The following is a 21832-nucleotide window of genomic DNA, read 5'->3' as shown; positions in this document are numbered from 1 at the left end:
TCAGTCCTGCCTAGCCAGCGTCTCCAAAATGATCCTAGTGTTCTGCCCAATGCAGAAAGTAGGAGCTGCAGGACGAACAATGTGTTAGGCACACACAATCTGCAAAGGATTCCAATGACGATAAGGATGTCTCTGCCAAGGCAGCCTCTCGTATTGCTGCTCAAGGATTTCAATGTAGCTGTAGGGTTGAGTTAGTCATTATCACCATCATTACTACCACACCAATGTAACAGTCACATCTGATAGCCACTTTCCCCTCTCCATCAATTCCCAACTCCAGTGACACAACACAGTTCTCAAATCGATCGTTTGTTCATTGCACATCTGCACAGGAACCCCCATTCCCCCCTGCACTCCTCTCTGTGGATTCTCATCAATTCATGTCTTCCCATTCACCAACAAGCAACTGAAAAGGGGACCTCCCAGCAAGCAAGCAATGCCAGAACATGGTGCAAAGTAATCAGTTTAATGTGTTCTGAGCTAACAATGGAAAGTTAACAATGGCTTTGTGCATGGTACGTCATGTTTGACCAATCTATTAGAGTTTTTTGAGGAGGTCACCAGGAAAGTGGATGAAGGGAAGGCAGTGGATGTTGTCTACCTGGATTTCAGCAAGGCCTTTGACAAGGTCCCTCATGCGAGGTTAGTTAGAAAGATTCAGTCGTTAGGTGTAGATGGGGAGATTGTAAATTGGATTAGACACTGGCTCAATGGAAGAAGCCAGAGAGTGGTTGTGGAGGATTGCCTCTCTGAGTAGAGGCCTGTGACTAGTGGAGTGCCGAAGAGATCAGTGTTGGGTCCCTTGTTGTTTGTCATCTATATCAATGATCTGGATGATAATGTGGTAAATTGGATCAGCAAATTTGCTGATGATACAAAGATTGGAGGTGTAGTAGACAGTGAGGAAGGTTTTCAAAGCTTACAGAGGGACTTGGACCAACTAGAAAAATGGGCTGAAAAATGGCAAATGGAATTTAATGCAGACAAGTGAGGTATTGCACTTTGGAAGGACAAACCAAAGTAGAACGTACAGGCTAAATGGTAGGACTATGAAGACTGCATTTGACCAGGGGGTCTGGGAATACAGGTACAGAATTCCCTAAAAATAACATCACAGGTGGATAGGGTCGTAAAAAGAGTGCTTTTGGTACATTGGCCTTTATAAATCGGAGTATAAAAGTTGGAGTGTTACGGTAAGGTTATACAAGGCATTGGTGAGGCCGAATTTAGAGTATTGTGTACAGTTTTGGTCTCCTAGTTACAGGAAGGATGTAAATAAGGTTGAAAGAGTGCAGAGAAGGTTCAGAAGGATAGGATGTTGCCGGGACTTGAGAAGCTGAGTTACAGAGAGAGATTGAATAGGTTAGGACTTTATTCCCTGGAGTGTAGAAGAATGAGGGGAGATTTGATAGAGGTGTATAAGATTTTGATGGATATGGATAGAGTGAATGCAAGCAGGCTTTTTCCACTGAAGCTAGGGGAGAAAAAAACCAGAGGGCATGGGTTAAGGGTGAAAGGAGAAAAGTTTAAAGGGAATATTAGGGGGCAGCTTCTTCATGCAGAGAGTGGTGGGAGTGTGGAATGAGCTGCTGGATAAAGTGGTAAATGTGGGATCACTTTTAACATTTAAGAAAAACTTGGATGAGAGGGATGTGGAGGGATATGGTTCAAGTGCAGGGACTAGGCAAAAAATGGTTCAGCACAGACAAGAAGGGCCAAAAGGCCTGTTTCTGAGCTGTAATTTTCTACGGTTCTAATGTAACATTTTGTCGAACACCTATCCTTGTTGGTGCATAACTTTGTTGAACTACAAAGAATTTCCAGTTGGCTGAAAGCTCTCGAGGGAGGGAATTCCTTCTGGTGAGGTGCGTAAGACCCATGCTGAACTTAAGGCCACCCTCAGTGCATTATACCGGGGGCGGCCTTTGATCATGAGGGGTGAATGATCGACCACACCCACCTCTCACCCCACACCATAAAACCCAGTCTGATGTTTCTGCCATGCTGTTAAAGGTGCCAGATCTGTTGACATACGGAGTCTGCATGTTGTGGATTCACTTGATTGCGGAGACTGATATTTCACAGAGTTGTCCAAACATGGAGAAAGACACTTCCGCACCGTGACATGAATCTGCTTATACTTCAGCTGGACTTCTCCCGTGTCATTGTGGACATTGCATGTGGAAGTCCTGCCAATGCATCACAGATTCTCAAATCTGTGCTTTCCATCACCGCAATGGGCATTAATACTTCACGGCAAATCTGCACATGTATAATAACCATTGAGGAAGACATCAATCCTAATTTACTCACTGGTCAGGAAATGCCTATTGACTGGTAACATTTACAAAGCTTCACAGGATAGCAGCTTTAACATCGATGTGAGATTTATGCATCACTTAAGTTCTGGATTTCATGGCAGCTGTTTATGGAACTTTCCAAAAATGAGTCCCAGAAAGTCAGATATTCACACACATTAGTTGACATTTTACTGTGGGGAGCTGCCCAATCGCTGTACATTTATGGTAAAACCTACCCTTTCCTTAGCTCAGGGTGGGAGTGGGAATGGGAATTTACCACAAGTATAGGGAATGGGGATGATGCGTGATCAAAAATCTATAAAAGAAAAAATATAATCTCACCACTTAAACGGACCACACTTAAATAGAGCAAACCATTGCAATAACTATTGTTTTATTTCAAAAATATATTTTATTCATAAATAATCTGAAATAAACATTACAGAAAACACATTTCCAATCATTACAAAGTGAAACAGTCATATTTGCAGTTTCCTTAACTTCAATATTTTACAGTGCTCAGTTCCAAGACATTGCTTACATTACAATACAGTTCTGAGTTCTTTGTTAAACTGTATACGTTCATCGCATTTCACTGTGTGCTGCTTTTACAGGGTTGCACACAGTTCGGGAGGTTTTTTTTTACAGTTACTGGCCCCTCAGTCTGCCTTGGTTGAAAGGCTTTAAATGGTGGTCTTTCCCCATTGCGTTTTTGCAGGGGCTGCCCCAAGCTTGAGAGCATCCCTCAGCACATAGTTGCAATAACTATTATCATCAATTGTCATCAGTTATTTTGGGTAGAAAGAGGAGTAAAGTGTGGCCCACAGATCGTTCAGGTGTGATTGCCTACACTTCTCAGTTATGGAGCCACACCAGGGATTTAGTTCAAGAGAAACTGGTCCAAGTTGACTGATCTCTGCTGACAGAATCAAAGTGGGAGTTCACTGTTCTTTGCCATGTCTGTCAGAGAATATTACACAGAAGCTGTGGCCTAAATTGTACCAGAGAAAAAATGAGCAGAACAGAAGTACAGAGCAATATGTTCCAACAGTGTGTCTCTCTCCCCTGTAGCTGATTACTATGGAGCTGTACATGCTGCAGATCTGCTATTTGCTTGCTTAAATGTTTCCTTCAAAATTGGTCATTTTAAATGTTAAATTTCATTATGACCTTAAACTTACAACTGGGGGATGCCCAAAGTTGGCGCAGGTGGGAGGTGATGTGAAATGCACTTCTGCCCGAACTCGCATTGCTAATGCAATATTACACTGTCACCATGGTTAGCAGTGCTAACTACTGTCCCACTGTGGGGCAGCACAGTGGCACATTAGTTAACACTGCTGCCTCACAGCACCAAGGTCCATGGTTCAATTCCCGGCTTGAGTTACTGTGTGTGTGGAATCTGCACATTCTCCTCATCTCTGTGAGTTTCCTCCGGGTGCTCCAGTTTCCTCCCACAGTCAAAAAGAAAAGGAAATGAGCTCTTTCGGGGGTCAATCATTCTGGAGTTATGAGGGAACTGTACGCAATAAATATCAATGGAAAACTTGTGCCACATATCGAGGCAGCACAGTCACGCACAGACATCAATCTCCAGACACATTTGTTAACCTTATTTGAGCCCTGAATTTCATTCTGCCCTGGATCGAGGTGGCAGCTGAAATGTAAAGCGTCCTTTTCTTGATGCCTACCCTCACTGGCAGAGTTCAGTTTTTCACAGAGCGCTTTTGACGCTGGATGGCCAACTAACAGTTCTCCAGTATTTATATTTTTTAGGTTTATTTATTAGTGTCACAAATAGGCTTACATTAACGCTGCAATGAAGTTACTGTGAAAATCACCTCGTTGCCACACTCCGCCGCTTGGCCAATGGGTGTGCCTGCCAACCATAAAAGTAGACAGGCAATGTAAAATCCCAGTCAATCGCTGTTTAATTCATTTAAATTGGCTTCCTGATTGTCAGTGGGCATACTTCTGGCTCGTATGTGACTACCGACCCAAAATATTGTGCGAGGGCAGCATGAATTCAGGAGGCATGCCTGCTGTCTTCTTACATAATTTTACACACCTCCATTTGAGGTGCATGCCTGCCCGAGCAATGTAAAATTCTGGCACGTGTTTAAATTGAAACACTTTGTTAGCTGTCATTTCAGAAAAACTATGTTCACAAAGAAAATTACTGCCCTTGAAATGAGAATTTGTAAGTCCATTTTGGAGAAGCTCCCATTTTGATTATAGCACGAATGGTGAGTCAGAATGCTGGGGAATTATATGGAACACTCAATAGCTCCTGTGTCACAACACTCACAACTTCAATTTAGATAGCGTCTCCAACAAGGAAGACAATTCCAAGCTGATCACAATGTAGGAGTAGATGACAAATAGTAGAGGAGAGTTTGGAGACATGATTGAAAACGCAGTTAAACATTTTATGATGGCTTTTAAAGGCAACAGAAAAATCAGAGGAGTATAAAAAGCAAGTTGCAAAGAGTAATGTTTGCTGAAGACATGGGCAGTGAGATTGAAACAGAGAGAGCAAGGGAAGCCCTAGACACCAGAATTGAAGAGCACAGGCTGGGACATGGCAGTGGATAAGGTTGTAGAGCTGGGGCAATCATTGGAGAGGTGTAATGGAACTGAGATGAGGGTTACAATCGCTAATGATAAGGCACTATTTGGAGTCAAGTGTGAGAGAAGAGAAAATTAATGAAGAAATGATCACATATAATGAAAGATGCTGCATGGCACATTGGAGTGTTTATTGGATTTTTGTTTATATTTCAGATTTACTGCATTCACAGTATTTTGCTTTTTTTCACTAAATATACTTCTCTGATCAGTGGTTTCACGTTAGTACGATTAATGAATAAGTTTGAAAAAGACATAAAGCGACCTATCATTTCTTTTTACAAAACCTGGTAAAGATACCAGGGGAGATTTTCCCGTCCTGTCTGCCACAGGAATCGTACGTACGGACAGTGGGGGGAGCAGACCATGCAAACGTCCATTGACCTCAGGCGGGATTTTCCTGTTTAGGGGCGAGCGCAGCTGGCAAATCCCACAGCACGTATTTCCAACAAATCCTATTAATTATTCAAGCCAGAATAACTGAATAAATTGTGGCAAGGAAAAAATGATAGTTGGTGAATTTTCCTGGTGGGAGTCTTGTTTTCATATGTTATTTTTTTTCAAACACTCAGTTTGTCATCTGTTCTGTGTTGTATTGCAGGACTCGCATGTCAAGAAGATGTTAATGAATGCAAAAAAACACCATGTTTTCCTGGAGTCTCTTGTTTCAATACCTTTGGATCGTATAAATGTGGAAGTTGCCCAGGCAAAATGCAGGGTGACGGCCGTTCCTGCAAACGTGAGTATCATGTTGTATTGATTAATGGAAGCTCACAAAGAGCTGACATTTTTATAGGCAAGGTGCCATCCAAGTTCTTTCGGTTCCTGTAATCAAGTTCACAATGTGAATGTGATAGCTGAAACTGTAATTCAGTTTGGCTGCCGTTGCTTGTTTAGCCTGTAAAACGTCAAACATCTGCACAGCATCTGCACCAGAACTTTGAAAGGCTGCTCTGTGCAGATGTTCCGTGAATGGCGAGAAAAGAAACTCTTCCCTCCAAATGAGATATTTTCAAACCAATAAAAGATTGCGAGAGGGCAAATAGTGGATGACTGCTTCCCACAGTTAGTGAATGGATGTCAGGGACTAGAGACTCAGCATTATGTAAATATAGAAACCAGAAGCAGGAGTAGGCCATTCAGCCCTTCGAGCCTGCACCACCGTTCATTATGATCACAGCTAATCATCAAATTCAATATCCTGATCCCCCTTTCTCTCCATACCCCTTGACCCCTTTAGCCCCAAGAGCTATATCTAATTTTCTTCATGAAATCACACAACGTTTTGGCCTCAACTACTTTTTGTGGTAGTGAATTCCACACATTCACCACTCTCTGGGTAAAGAAGTTTCTCCTCACCTCAGTTCTAAATGATCGACCCCTTATTCTCAAACTATTATCAAACTAACAGTGGTTAGCACTGCTGCCTCACAGTGCCAAGGACCCGGGTTTGATTCTCAGCTTGGGTCACTGTGTGGAATCTGCATGTCCTTCCCATGTCTGTGTGGGTTTCCTCCAGATGCTCTGGTTTCCACCCACAGTCTGAAAGACATATTGATTAGATGCATTGGCCATGTTAAATTCTCCTTCAGTGTACCAGAGTGTGGCATCTAGGGGATTTTCACAGGAACTTCATTACGGTGTTAGTATAAGCCTACTTGTGACACTAATAAATAAACTTTATTACTGGAACATAGGAACAGGAGTAGGCCACTCAGCCCATCGAGTCTGTTTCACTACTTTGGATCATGTGTGATCAGCTGCCTCAGCATCACTTCCCCACGTTGTTCCCATATACGTTGATGCCATTAGTACCCAGGAACCTACTGATTCCTGTCTTGAGCATGCTCTGTCATAGCCTCCTCAGCTCCCTGGGTTAGAGAATTTCACAGATTCTGAGTGAAGAAATTTCTTCACATCTCAACCAGCTGGTTACTCTGAGACAGAACAAAGAGGCATATTCAAGAGGTAAAGAGAACTGAAGATAGACAATATACCTCCAGGTTCTAATGATTTCTATCCAAGGTAAACTTGACTGAGCAAATTGCAGCTACTCACTGACGTCTTTCAAAGCACACCAGCGCTGGTAACATTCAAATGGGTTGGAAAGTAGGAAATAGGAACACAGGAATTTGGAGCAGAAGTAGGCAATTTAGCCCTTTGAACTGCTCCACCACTCAATCAGATTATTGCTGATCTCTCCCCGGTCTCAGGTCCACCAACCTACCTGGTACCCAGATCCCTTATATATATCTCTTTCTTGAAACCATTTAATGATTCAGACTCCACCGTGCTATGGAGCAGCAAGTTCCACAAATTCAATAGCTCCTCCTCATCTTAGTTTTAAATCTCCTGCGTCTCAACCTATACCTGTGACTTCTTGTTATAGATTTCCCCACAAGGGAAAATATAATACAATCCCTGTAAAACAGGCAAGGTTTGAAGTATCAAAGTACAGACTGATGGGCATTACTCTTATTGTAGGAAAATTTTTAAGGCTTTGCCCGCAAAGTGCAAGGGATCATCTGGCAAAATAGGGGATGATTGAATGGACAATATATGGCTTGAGAAAGGAAAGAATGTGTTCCACCAACGTAATGGAGTTTTTTGAGCTAATGGCAAAATTTCCAAATAGAAATGAATGTCAGCTATATGAATTTTAGGTATTTTACACTACCCTGTAAACAAATTAATTTACAAGTTATGTGTTCATGGAATAAATGACACATTGTTAGATTGCATTGATGACTGCCTGAAAAGTAGACAGAGAAAGATTATGATGTGTGGGCAGTTATCAATGGAAAAGCATAGAGTTAGTGTCAGTGTTGCCGTGACTTATCATTTTTACAAATTACTTAGAGCTAATCATATCTTAATTATATGGATGACTCCAAATTCTTTGCATTGACTGATGATGTTAATCAGTTTGCGATAAACTAAACAGAACTGGACATACTGGGTGGGATTTTCTGCCCTAAAACCAGAAAACACCGCCCAAGGTAAATGGACCTTTCCGTGCTCCGCAGCCCCCAACTCACTACGATTTTTCCGTAGTGGGCAGGACGGGAACGTTTTGCCTGTTAGGTCAGTAAGCAGACATGGGCAGCTGGAGTCTAACACTTTAGTATAAAGGCATGAGATGATATAAATTATTTGAGGCTGTTGAATAATTGAGTGCTATCATTAATCAGCAAGTATCATTGTATCATGTCACTACCAGGTTGGTGAAAGGTAATGTCTTCTTTTCTGCCTATTGATACTAATTGCTGAATGTTGCAGACTGGCACATTCCAAGGTCTAGGACTACATGCAATACTTTTTTTTGTTTATTAGTACAATTTGCTGGCGTGATGCAATAGTATCATAAAGAAACATAAAGGGTTTGATGCCCTGGTCATTAAAACCATTTATTCCTGTTTATAGCAATAAAGAAAGGAAATTGTTGGGATGTATGGCTAAAGATATGACCTCCGAATGAAAGGAGTTGATTTTCAAGTTGTGCCTCGCTTTGATGAGCCTCCATCTGGAGCATTAAGCTCAGGTTTGGTCTTTGTATTACAGAAGAAATGTTAAGTAATTGAAGGGAGATCAGGGGAATGGGGTGTTGCAGGGTGAGGGGAGAAAGGGGGGGGAAGATGCACTTTCATTAATGAGCGCCATAACGGTCACTTGCAATGTATCCCCACATGGTAGACTGGGAAGGAGCTCTTAAGCCAGGAGTTTACAAATGTCAGCATTTGCTCTTGAGGCAATGGTGCTCTGATCTGTCAGAGGGGTAGATTTTCTGCTTATAGACCCTGTGGTGCAGGTCTCTCCTCTTCCTTGTCCATCCAGTCTATCCTGTGTGACCGGAAAGAAAGCTCGTGCTGCAGGAGCTGATGCTGGTGTTATTTCTGCTGCTGGCGCTGTTGTTATTGCTCGAGCTGTTCCTCTGGCTTTTAGTCAGAGGTGTAAGGTGGAGTTGTATAAACTGCTTCCATGCTGCAGCAAAGTTCAGCAAAAGGAGATGGGAGGTGAAGCGCCAGACAGTTGGCAGTCTCTTATGAAGCACAGAAAGTGCTTCCTGTGAACAGCAGCCTCTCATCTGACCATGGCCAAAACTCTTCAGTTTTACCAATCAAAGCCTTCCCAGCCTTCCAGTTTTGCTGAATAAGCACTTCACTGCTATGTCTCTGTGATCCTGGTGTGTTCCACAGAACTCAGGAAATAGGTCCACTACTTGTTGAATGCAGAAACAGATTTTAATTGCTCTTGTAATAATTAAATGCCTTAATGAACACAGTAAAATATCTCACAACACCAGGTTAAAGTCCACCAGGTTTATTTGGAATTATGAGCCTTCAGAGCACTGCTCCTTCATCAAGTGTGATGATCATAATCTGGGAATGTAGGTTAAAATAAATTTTAAAAAATTGTAGGTTGGGATTAAATCTCTAATATAGACAGACTATGACGGAGGCAATTCTGTTCTGTTTTGATAGTGGATCACTAGGAAAATTAATTAGAGGTGGAGGTGGAAGAGGCAATACATCATAATTTGCATGTCATCCCATGTGGTGTAAAATCTGTTCAGCTCGGTTTTCTGAAAAAAAGACGTAACGTGAAAAAATCTGGTGACGCAGTTCACAATTTGAGTTTACTGTTGGCAAATGCATTCAAACAACATTTGTGAATTAGAAGTCCTATCTTCCATATGCAATGATTACCAAGACACAAATCTGACCATTTCCTTCGAAAGTCCTGCTGTTTGTCAGAATTTAGTATTGGAGTCCATTTCAGTCATCCCCGGGACCTAGGGCCACACTTTGTCATCAGTCACTGGGGCTGTTGACCATATTAGGAATGGTGTCCCGCACACAGGAGCTGCCGACCATTCAGTCAGCCGGCCAGAGCAGCGCCACCCGAGACTGGTGCTGGGCCTGCACCTGGAGGAGGAGGGTGCGCTGACAGACATGCAACTTCACAGCTGGTTAACTGGAGCCTAGCGGTGCTGGAGCCAGTTAGGCAGACCCCAGCAAGGGGGGGTGGCGGTTGGCGAAGGTAGGTAGCACCATTGCTGCTTGGGGTCCCTCCATGGGCCAAGGGTGCCCAAAAAGGAGGGCTGCTTCCTGACCGGAGCCTGTTCAGGAATCACCAGGTATTGTTCCCGGTAGAGAACTTCACCTGCTCCCCCATTGCTGGCAAAATGCCAGAGGAAGGATAATAAGCGCCTTAATTTGCTCAAGTTTTGTGGGGGATGGCATCCATCAGCTTCCCCAAACAGGTAGGAGTCTGTACTTTCCAGTCATTCATGCTGGTGTGATCTCCTGTCCCTCCCCCAGTGCATCCTGGCTCCAGTGTCCCATTTTAAAATTAACATTCATGTACTGTCAACCTCAGTGCCACTTAGTACAGGAGCTCGCGTGTTGTCAAGGAAAGGAGCATCAGTCTTTATTCAGAGTGTATAATGGCTGAGTTCTCAATCATTAGTCCTCAAGGGATAGCAATGGCTAATGAGGGGCTATCAGCAATGTGACTCTGCACATCTGGGTTACCTAACCGATGGTGTCCCAAACAAATTCATGCACTTTAGGACAAGAGCCTTATGCTGGTCCGCAGTTCCTTCGTGGCAGTGTTTCTGTCCTTACGTGGTGTGGAGAAGATCCAGCCTGAACTCGCATCACTGTTCTTCCTGGCTGGAAGGTACTAGAATGAGCACATTACTAGGACATTGGTGACTACAGCTAAGATTTGACCTGAGTGAGTCATGAACACTTAAGACCCTCAGTGATGGTTTGGCTATTCATTCAGAAGCCACGGAATGGCTTATAGATTAGAGGAGGTGTATCCTGATGATCAGATTACAAAGATTTACTAATCTTGAAATGTTTCAGCGATAAGGGTATCCTGGGCACACCTCCTAGGTATCCTCACTTCCATGACATTATGGAGCTCATGTTGTCCCTCAGCATCCCCCTGAGCTTCTTGCACCTACTCATTTTCATCTTCTGAGGACGGCTCCTCTTCCTCCAGTTCACCCTCTGGCATTGCGAAGGGCACAGCACACTGCAGTGATGCAGTACATATTGCACAGAACTACCTGAGTGGTCCAGGGATCTGTTTCACATCTTCAGCAATTGCATTGTTCCTCATGGTGCCTTGCCCCTGGGACTATAGCACAACATAGAGGTTAGCAGCATTCCATTCCACATCTGAAGCCCTGTGAGGGTGAGAATATGTGACTACAGACAACAGGGACATTCACAAAGCACTGTAGTCCCCAATTGTTCAATGTCCATATGAGAGTGTTTGTGGCGGTGTGAGCAGTGTTTTAACTTTGCTCAGCTGGAAGCTGAGGGTAACACACTGAAGTCATGAACCAGTATTTAATTGGGCCGCCTTTATCCCCCAGCAACTACCCCTGCAGATGTTCTGGCCCTCAAAGAGCCCGGGCACCTGGGAGCAACTGAGGGCGAAGGAGTCATGACGCCTCTGAGGGAACCATATACAAATGTGCAGCATGTGGTTTTGGTGGTTGCACATCAACTCCATGTTGATGGAATGGAAGCCAATTCAGTTAATGAACATTAAAGGCTGCTGCCAGGGAGCTCATAAAGCCACATAGGCAGTCTCTTGCTTTCTGTATTCTCGGGAACCCAGAAATAGCTGTGAAGCCCATGGTCTCTGAGCCTAGCTAATCTGTCCACAGCAAAGTTCATGTAATGAACAGGGTCCTCCTGTATAGGACATTGGTCACCCCACTGAATGCACCAATGTGTTGCAGACTGTGAAATGCTGCTTTGGTCCCCCATTGCTCCCCGGAAAGATGCAGAGGCAAATAAATTGAGTGCTGCTGTCACCTTCAGGGTTATCAGCTATGAGAAGCCTCCAAACCCACGTGGCATCAGGCCTTCTCGGAGCTTGTGGCATATGTGGTGGACCAGATCTCCAGACAATCGTGGCCTTGCCCTGCACTGCCTCTCGTTCATCTCCAGAAAGGAGACTCGTGGACCCCTAGTGTTAGAAGTCATCTGCAGTCTGAGTCTCTGCCCCTCAGCCTCCTGCTGATGCTCACACTCTCTCTGGCCTTGTCCCACATGCAGTGCCCCCTGCTGGAACTGTGCACACAGATGCCTTTCCTTCCCTGCCTGCCTCGAATAAAGATTCACAGTAAAGCTCCCTGGATCACTAGATCATTTTTGGCTCCCCCCTGGAAAGAGATATTGAAACCCAGAGTGGGTAAAAGGGTGCTGAGTATAAAGGTGTTAATGGGAGAGCCATGAGAGGTTAGGCTGCTAAACTTTGGCACTTTAGATTGCATTGTTCCTCATAGTGCCTTACCCCTGGGACTGTAGCACAAAATAGAGGTTAGAGCGTTCCATTCCATATCTGAAGCCCTGTGAGGGGTGAGAATATGTGACTACAGACAACAGGGATGTTCACAAAGCATTGCAGTCCCCACTTGTTCAATGTCATGTAAACCATCCCTAATGTAGTACGCTGAAATGTATTCATCCCATGATCTGCCATGTGCATGCATCCCCTTCCAGTAATACATGTGGTAGCCCTTAAACCCCTTCATTTGCCTGCTTCCCTCCCCTTGGTCTTCCCTCTCTCCTTCATCCTCTTTGCCCTCTTCATCCACTTCCTTGCCCCTCTGCCTGCCATTATGAGTCCTCATCCTTCCCCCACCTTCCACCTGCACATTGCCTCACCACCCCCCAGCCCTATCTTTGTCTGCCTACCCAGCAAACCACCCCCCACCCCCCCCGCCCTCCCACACCTGGTCTCACCTCATAATCCAATTCAGTTGAACTTCGGATTTTTATGTGGTGGTTGCATGAGTCTCACAGCACAGTGCTGTCCAGATGGACAGAAAGCCCTGTACACCCCCCAGCTCCAAGCACAGTACTGATCCAACTTGGCGACAGAGGAAGATCCATGGGTCCAGCAGCATAGTGCTGTCCATGAAGATCAGCTTGACACGGAGATGAAGGTCAGGACTCTGTCAGCCCTGGCAGGATGGTGTACAGCGCATCAGAAATAACACAGCACTATGTCAGGGAGACTTTGCAAGCTGCTCTCACCTGGACGTCTCTGGCAAATTGGAAGATGTCTTATGCAAGCCAGGGTTTATCAATTCAGGTTGACATCAATGTGATTTCCCACTGATTGGATTCCCAAGATTGGAAAGCCTGAGAGGATTTCAGCTGCCAGCTGATTTATTGAGCAATCATGAAATGCAAATGGAATTTGTGTCACCAGACAGCAGGAAGATTGACCCACCCTTAACACACCAGTGGGAGAAAAGCATCGTGATTTTATGCCAGTGGGTTTGATTTCTTGGCTCCCGCCAGATTCAGTGTGCCTGCCCATCGTTAAACTCGCTATAGGTAGTTTCAGAAAAGTCTGCTCATTTTAGAGGAAGAAAAACAAAGACAATTTCTCCTTTGTCGTGTAGTACGCAAGCCATGAAGTGAGAGTCATAGGGTGGCACAGTGGTTAGCACTGCTGCCCCACAGCGCCAGGAACCTGGGTTCAATTCCACCCTTGGGTGACTGCGTGGCGCTTTCACATTCTGCATGGGTTTCCTCCAGTTGCTCCAGTTTCCTACCACATCCAAAGATATGCAGGTTAAGTTGATTGACTATGATAGATTGCCCCTTAGTGTCCTAAAATGAGTGAATTAGCAGGGTAAATATGTGGAGTTATGAGGATAGGGCATGGGTAAGGTGGCCTGTTGGGAGAATCAGTGAAGAATTGATGGGCCGAATGACCACCACCTGCACTGTAGGGATTTGATGTCTATTCCTAGGGCTCGTCCTGAAACTGTAAAATCCCACCTGAGTTCAACTCACCTTCCTATTGTCCACCCCTCACCTGCTACGGTTCCTGTGGTGGACAGAGTGGTAAAATCCTGGCCCTAGTGTGTATTTGTAAGAATTTGGGGAAAAAATTTTGGAGGTCCTATGAGGAGAGACTGAGGGATTTGGGGTTGTTTTCGCTAGAAAGAAGGCGGCTAAGGGGGGATCTTATTGAAACATATAAGATGATTAGAAGTTTAGATAGGGTGGATAGTGATGGCCTTTTTCCTCGGATGGAGAAAGCTAGCACGAGGGGGCATGGCTTTAAATTAAGGGGTGGTAGTTATAGGACGGATGTCAGGGGTAGGTTCTTTACCCAGAGGGTGGTGAGGGATTAGAATGCCCTGCCTGCTGCAGTTGTAAATGCGCCTAGTTTGGGGGCGTTTAAGAGATCCATGGATAGGTTTATGGACGAAAAGGGATTGGTATAGGCTAGTGGGTCATTGTTTTTTAACTGGTCGGCGCAACATCGTGGGCCGAAGGGCCTGTTCTGCGCTGTAATGTTCTATGTTCTACCACTTTTTCTTGCAGAAAAGAATAATCAGGCATTTAACTTTATTAATGGCTGTTTTAGAACAATAAGGCCAATTGTAACCTGTTCTTCCCAATGCAAACAGACTTCAGCGACCCAGAATTGGTAATAGGCCAAGTACTGCTATGTTTCTACTTCCATCTCAACCTCTGCCATCCTGCAGGATAGGGTCCTGAGATTGGTGGCTGGAGCACCCGTCTGTTTCAGTTAGAAAGCTACTTTTAATACACAAATCAGGGATCGAGCACATGAATAAAAAAGTCTGGTATCAATTTCATGGTGTGGAGATCCCGGCATTGGACTGGGGTAAACACAGTAAGAAGTCTGACAACACCAGGTTTAAGTCCAATTGATTTATTTAAACTCGCAAGCTTTCGGGGTGCAAACCCCAAAATCAATTTTATGGTACAACGGGCAGCGCAGTGGTTAGCACTGCTGCCTTACAGCACCAGGGACCCAGATTCAGATCTTGCCTTGGGTGACTGTCTGTGTGGGGTTTGTACATTTTCCCTGTGTGTCTGCGTGGATTTCCTTCAGGTGCTTCAGTTTCCTCCCACAGTCCAAAGATATGTGGATGAGGCTGATTGCCCGTGCCACATTGCTCCTTAGTGTGCCAGGATGTCTAGATTAGGGGGAATTAGCAGGCTAAATACTTGGGGTTATGGGGCTAGAAGCCAGGGGCTGGGCGGGATTGTTGTCAGTGCTGGCTTGATGGGCCAAATGGCCTCCTTCTGAACTGTAGGGATTCTATGATTCTAAGTGGGAAGAGGCTGCAGGCATGCTCTCCACCAATTTGTACTGGCGTGATCATGTCTGGTTCATAAAGAGTCTTAACTGCTGAAGACAGCTCTAAAAACAAGTCAGGATGTGTTTAATTTGTTTTTGGCCTGGCTGTCCTAGATCTACATAAATATTTCAACAATGGCACTGCTCTGCACGAGGTCCCTGCAGTTGATAAGCGTTGTCCAGTTTGGGATAAAATACATTCTTATAAGGGCAACTCTTTGTTCATTCTTGAACTCTGGGGAAGTCTAGGTTCATCGTTTTAACGTGAGGTGACCAGACTGTATAACAGTGTGAATCTGATACACAGGATTTCCAATTTTGCTTCAACTCTTTATCTTTTTTTCTCTTAAGATAAGGAGATAGGAAAAGCTCTGGGGAAACTTACAGCTGAAAATTGCCTAAATAAGCAAACAAATCATCAAAACCAAGCAAAGACACGGCAAATCATAATCTGATGGTGTTGTTAAATGGTGCAGCCTTTTTTACAAGTCTCAGCACAACAGTAAAATTGAACAGTGTGGTCCTTACAAAAATGATTTATTCTTATTGCAGTGACCTAATTAAAAAGGTCCAATATGGAACTTGACCAGTGTCAACATCAAACACTCCTAGGTCAGGTCTAATTTAACCAGATGCAATTTTCCTGCTGGATATCCTTATCCTTATGACCTTTATAGGAAAGAGCGGTCATTCGTACTATGGACTCATGCCCACAAGGAACTAATTGCCAGACTAGTTCAACTAATTTCACGCACTATTGTCTCGTGGAGGGAGGACCTTTCAGTGTGTAGTTAGATTTGAAGTCAGATCTCAGTGAGAAAAGGAAGACAATGCACACCCAGTCCTAATAGAGAGGAACGATAATCCCATCAGCCTGATTGGCCCTCTAGCCTGAAGCTAAAAGAACACAATATTAAACCAGTGGTGCAAGACCAGACCCTTTCTATACCTTCTGTTACCAGCCCTCTTCTAAAAAGCATTAGCTGTCAATGAGGCAGAAGCAGTAGCCCTCTGCTACTCCAATCAAGCAGTCATAACGTATGAATAAACTAGAGTGAGAGTTGGCAGCATACATTGTAAAGGAGATTTTAAGAACCTATGCAGTCTATCTTCATCCAAAAGAAGCAAATCAAAGCTGTAGCTAATAATAATGTTTTAAAAAGGCCAAAGAATTAAGACGTGTTAAAGGGAATGCAAACATGTCAGCTGAGAAATACTAATAGAAAGATCGTTTAATAATTAAAGACCCAATACTAATGTAGACATATCTTTAAAGAAAAGAGAATGTTGAGAAATTAATTACTTAATGGAATACAAGGGGAGATCTTGATTCCCTGAACACGGTAAAAACAAACTAGTAGCAGAGTTAAAATGGAGGCAAGTGGACTTTCTGCCCATTTCTTGCTCCACTGCCATTCTCCATGGGCCACGTACTGGGCAGCTGAGATACCCACCTGGATCAGAAGGGACGGTCAGTCTATGCAAATGAGATTGCAATGACATGCACAGGACCCCAGGAGCTATACCACATGGGCAGCCGTGGTTCAAAAAAGGCAGCTCGCCACCACCTGCTCAAGGGCAATTAGGGACGGGCAACAAATGCTGGCCTAACCAGCGAAGCCCATGTCCCGTGAATGAATAAATTAAAAAATTGGAATGCTTAGGGCACACTGGAAGGATGCCACAAAAAATCAAATCGGTAAAATATGGTGATACAGCAGAAAAGGCCAAAAAAGGTGTTAAAACTATTTTTGTGCAATCTCAAGAATCAGCAGTGGTCATCCTGGCTCCGGTAGAATAATGTTGGCTGCCTTGTTTCAAGCACACTCTCCCAAACAGCATCCTGCTGCACCATGCCCCCCCCCCCCCCCCCCCCCCCCCGCCACTGACCTTTTAAATATGTGTAACCGTGTAATTGTGAATTAAAGCTGTTAACTATTCTCTCTGCAGTCAGGCAGCGTAGCAGCGCAGCAGTTAGCACTACTGCCTCACAGCACCAGGGATCCAGGTTCGATTCCTGGCTTGGGTCACTGTCTGTGTGGAGTTTGCACATTCTCCCTATCTCTGCAAGGGTTCCCTCCGGATACTCCAGTTTCCTCCCACATTCTGAAAGATGTGCTGGTTAGGTACATTGACCCGAACAGGTGCCAGAGTATGGTGACTAGGGGAAGTTCACAGTAACTTCATTGCAGTGTTAGTGTAAGTCTTACTTGTGATTAATAAATAAACTTTAACTTTAAAGTCATTGTTTCAAAATGAGGCCATTGCACTTGAATCATATTTCTGATGTTCCAATAAATTATTCCAAATGGTTAATTTTTCATGGGATGTGGGCACCGCTGGCTAGGCCTGTATTTGTTGCCCACCCCTAATTACCTTTGAATTGCTCAACTATTTCACAGAGGCATTTAAGAGTTAACTACATTGCTGTGGGTCTAAAGTGATATGTTGCCAGACCTGACATTGTTACGACACAGAGGTTAATCTTTACTTTTGCTTCATAATCTGTTAAATTTGTTTGGGAAGGTATTAACTATTCTTCATTAACATTTAGAGGTTCATTAACAGAAAGACATGACACTCACTTTAAGTTAATAATTAACAAGTCCTTTGTTTAACTAACCAGAAACTTTAACTAAACAAGGAATATATCAATTGAAGTAAGATTTGAATGGAACACTGTTCAAGTAAATACAAGGACCATTCTTTACCACAAAAGTGAACACTAACTTAGTCACTCTCAAAAAAAACACATAAACAGGTTTTGTGGCTTTGGAAAAACCTTTGGAGTTCTTTGTTGATGTTGGTAAACTCTTTCTGATTTGATACCGTTCTGATAGATAGATGGATATTTCTCTTGAGATATTTCTTTAGCTGGTAAAGAGTCTTCTCTTGAGAGTTGGCAGCTTTACAGTTCAACTTAACTGAACTGAACTCTCTAGCTCACTGAACTGAAGGCAGGCAGTTGAGTTCCTATCCTGATGACAAGGACAACACGATGGTTAGCACTGCTGTCTCACAGTGCCAGGGATCCGGGTTTGATTCCCGGCTTGGGTCACTGTTTGGAGTTTGCACATTCTCCCTGTGTCTGGGTGGGTTTCCTCTGGATGCTGCAGTTTCCTCCCACAGTCCAAAGAAGTGTGGGTTATGTTGATTTGCCATGCCAAATTGCCCCTTAGTGTCAGGGGGACTAGCAGGGTAAATACGTGGGGCTATGGGGATAAGGGCTGGGTGAGATTGTGTTTGGTGCAGACTCCATGGGCCGAATGGCCTCTTTCTGTAGGGATTCTATGATTCGTATACATTTTCCTATACCATGATGGTCTGATGCTGTCAACAACAGCAAATTCAAATTTGATAGGCTCCTGATCGCTGAGTGTCTTTATAAACTAATACGCTGTCAATATGTAGCTGCCTGCAAAGTCTGTTACTAAGGCAACTCTGATGTTTGGTCCGAGTTACAATTGTTGCAATCTGTATACCCTGTATTTTAAACATTCAAGCGTTGAACACAAACCCAGCTTTTAAAGGGACAACACAATGTTTTTTCCCTCTAGCAATTTTACGATTCTTTTACAATTTTACCAATATTCTTTACATCTTTATTCAACTTCACAACAGTATAGACAGCAGTTTTCCTTCCCGAAAGGGCATTATGACAATCGTTTCATCATCATCATCATGAGACTTTTAATTCCAGATTTTTTATTGAATTCAAATTTCACCATCTGCCGTGGTAGGATATGAACCTGGGTCCCCAGGGCATTACCCTGTGTCTCTGGATTATTAGCACAGCGAAAATACTACTGTGCCACTGCCTCCCATTGTTCCATTAAAGAAATGGGGATGACGAGTCTCAGCAAGGTTGTCTCATTCAGAGGTAGGTTGATTATTATCAGACTCACCTAGGTTAGATCTGTGGTTGAAACATAGCAACTAGAAGCACGAGTAGGCCATCTGGCACTTCGAGCCTGCTCCGCCATTCATCTTGATGACGGCTGATTATCAAAGTCAATATCCTGATTCCCCCCCTTCCTCCCATATCCCTTAATCCCCGAGAGCTATATCTAATTTCTTCTTAAAATCAGACAATGTTTTGACCTCCACTACATTCTGAGATAGTGAATTCCATATGTTCACCACCCTCTGGGTGAAGAAATTTCTCCTCACCTCTAAAGGTTCTAAAAGATTTACCCCTTATCCTCAAACTATGACCCCTAGTTCTGGACTCCCCCACCATTGTGAAAACTCTTACATTCTTTCTGAATCTACCCTGTTAGAATTTTATAAGTTTGTATGCAATCCCCTCTCAGTCTTCTAAACTCCAGTGAACATAATCCTAAGCGACTTAGTCTCTCATATGATAGACCTGTCATCCCAGGAATCAGCCTGGTAAACCTTTGCTTGCTATAGAAGCATCTGGACACTTAAATATTCTGTCATATTCCATTCAAACTTCACTTTAACTCGCATCAGAAATGCAGAACGCCATTCTGTCGAATTCATCAAAGGCACAAAAATAAGCAACTTACTGAAGAATCTGTACCATAGAAAGAGTTAAAGGATGAATGAGTGGATGGTAGCGACAATTCTTTGGGCACTATGTTATCTTCTTAAATCATCTGCCTCTACTTGTGAGTATTATTGCTTTGTCCTAATGCATTAGAAACAGCTGCAGCTATCTCTGCTGCAGTTCTTTATCATTAATCACTGCCGTTCAGTCCACTGAATTTCAGCAATGGAGTTGCAGCCTGGATTCCCAAGATTCAGCTCCCTATGTATCACTCCAGCTGCAATATATCTTGTAGATCCAAAATGGCTGTTAATTTTTGTTTAAACAGAGTGTCCATTAGAGCATTCAGTATCATAAGTGCTGAATAATTTTAATACATTAATCAGAAAAATGTGAAAAGTTGTGAAGAAAACAGCAGAGGCGTTTAACTTTTGATATCATAGACCACTGTGAAACGATTGCTTTTAGCATTCTTCAAATGCAAGTGGCTGAACCTCTGAATACTGTTTTATTATACTAATATTAAAGAAATTGGTTCTGTTTTTAAATAACCTTCCAGCTGCAGTGATTATTACCTATAAAAACCGATTTCCAATCATTTGAATAATCTCCTAATTATCATGCTTACGTTTTGCCACTTTTGCTCCTTTTTAACAATGAAGGGATCTTGCCAAAAACATTCTAAGTGCCAAACCAGCATGAAAAAGGGAGAAATTTGCATTATTTTTTGGGGCAAGTTAAAAATGGAACCTTACCTCACTCTGTCAAAAAAAAATGAAGCCAAATCTGTTTTCTGCCAGCAGGGGAAGGGGATGAGGTCTAAGCTCACTGAAAGCCGACAGATAGCAGCAGAGGGCACCATTATTCTTGCTCAATGACAGCCTCCCCATCTATTGCTGGTTGGCCTCCGCAGCCGATCCCACCCATCCCCTTGCCCGCGAGGCTGATCTTGCCGGATATCCAGTGCCAGTAAATCGCAAGAAGCAAGAAATCGGGCATGAACCTGATTTCTCGCTCTCTCAATCTTACCTGCTCACCTCGCCTATTAGTCAGCAGGAAAGTTCGCGGCCTATGTTTAACTTCAGGAAGAAATGGGACATAAGATGGGTTCAACGGCAGGTTATTCAATCATTTACGACAGTTTGCAATACGTTGGCCTACATTTCCTGTTGCAGCAGGACACCAAATATCTCCCTTTAGTTAGACTAGATCTTTGAGTTCAGGTTTTGTAATAATTTATATGGTAACTTTCTGAAAGTGTGGTCAAATAACAGCAAATTGTGGGCAACAGGATATCCATGACTTGAGTGAACAAAGCTAGCATCTTGTTAACTCCAGTGTACATTCCTAATCAATCAAATTGAAGGTTTGAAAAATAAATAAAGGAAGGATTGAGAAGGAAATGTAAATCAGAATGAGTGAATTCAACGTCAAATAGGCAAATAAAAGGAGGAATAGAAATATGGAAATAGAAACAAGGAAGGAAAATTTAAAGAAAACGCATTTTTATAATGTTCAGCAATTGATATCTGAAGGAATGTGGCTCCACACTTGTAATTGTTCATTTTTAATGCTACAGGTTAGATTGATAGTAATTAAAGCTGCTCACATTATTAATTAGGGACTTACCCTTTCTGTGGCAATTTCAGTTTGTACTAACAGAGCTAATACAGTAAGTTCACGAGATTCAATGCATTTCAATGAAGAAGCAGAAAGCGAGATGGTGTTCATGTGTAGCTAAGTTTGGGACGCTACATGCGTAATGACTTTTGTACATTTGCATTTAAACATAGATATAGCCTTCACCTGAAGATGCTACACAATTACCGGTACATCTGCCCAAGTTTCACATGATCCCGCCCGAGGCCAATGGAGAATGCCGTTCTCCGAGCCAAGCCCGCCTCTGGAATCGGGGCTGGCATGCCAGTAAAATTCCAACCAATATGCGCATTAGTCTTAAGTCTCATCAATACCTGGAGAGTAAAATCGTAGAATCAAAGGATAGGACAGCACAGAAGGAGGCCATTTGATCCATTAGGCGTGCAAATGTATGAATTGAGAGCAGGAGTAGGCCACTTGGCCCCTTGAGCGTGCTCCACCATTCAATAAGATCATGGGTGATCTGATTGTAACCTCAATCCCAAATTCCTACCAACCCCGATAACCTTTCAGCCCTTTGTTAATCAAGAATCTATCTAGCTCTGCCCTAAACATATTCAAAGGTTCTGCT

General features: G+C 43.4%; 1 protein-coding gene across 1 annotated transcript in view; it reads left to right on the top strand.

Annotated features, from left to right (window-relative positions):
• The window catches only part of LOC145349754 (von Willebrand factor D and EGF domain-containing protein), a 251269-nt gene that overhangs the window by 184597 nt on the left and 44840 nt on the right, over positions 1-21832 (top strand). The window contains exon 19 of the mRNA XM_080198288.1: positions 5530-5667. Within this exon, the coding sequence (XP_080054414.1) occupies positions 5530-5667 (138 nt within the window). The remainder of the gene's footprint in view (positions 1-5529; positions 5668-21832) is intronic.

This window comes from Carcharhinus amblyrhynchos, chromosome 11, assembly GCF_965287045.1.
Source record: "Carcharhinus amblyrhynchos chromosome 11, sCarAmb.v2.hapA, whole genome shotgun sequence".
NCBI classification, from domain to species: domain Eukaryota; kingdom Metazoa; phylum Chordata; class Chondrichthyes; order Carcharhiniformes; family Carcharhinidae; genus Carcharhinus; species Carcharhinus amblyrhynchos.
Note: the sequence above shows the minus strand (reverse complement) of the source record. Positions and strands in the feature narration are given on the sequence as shown.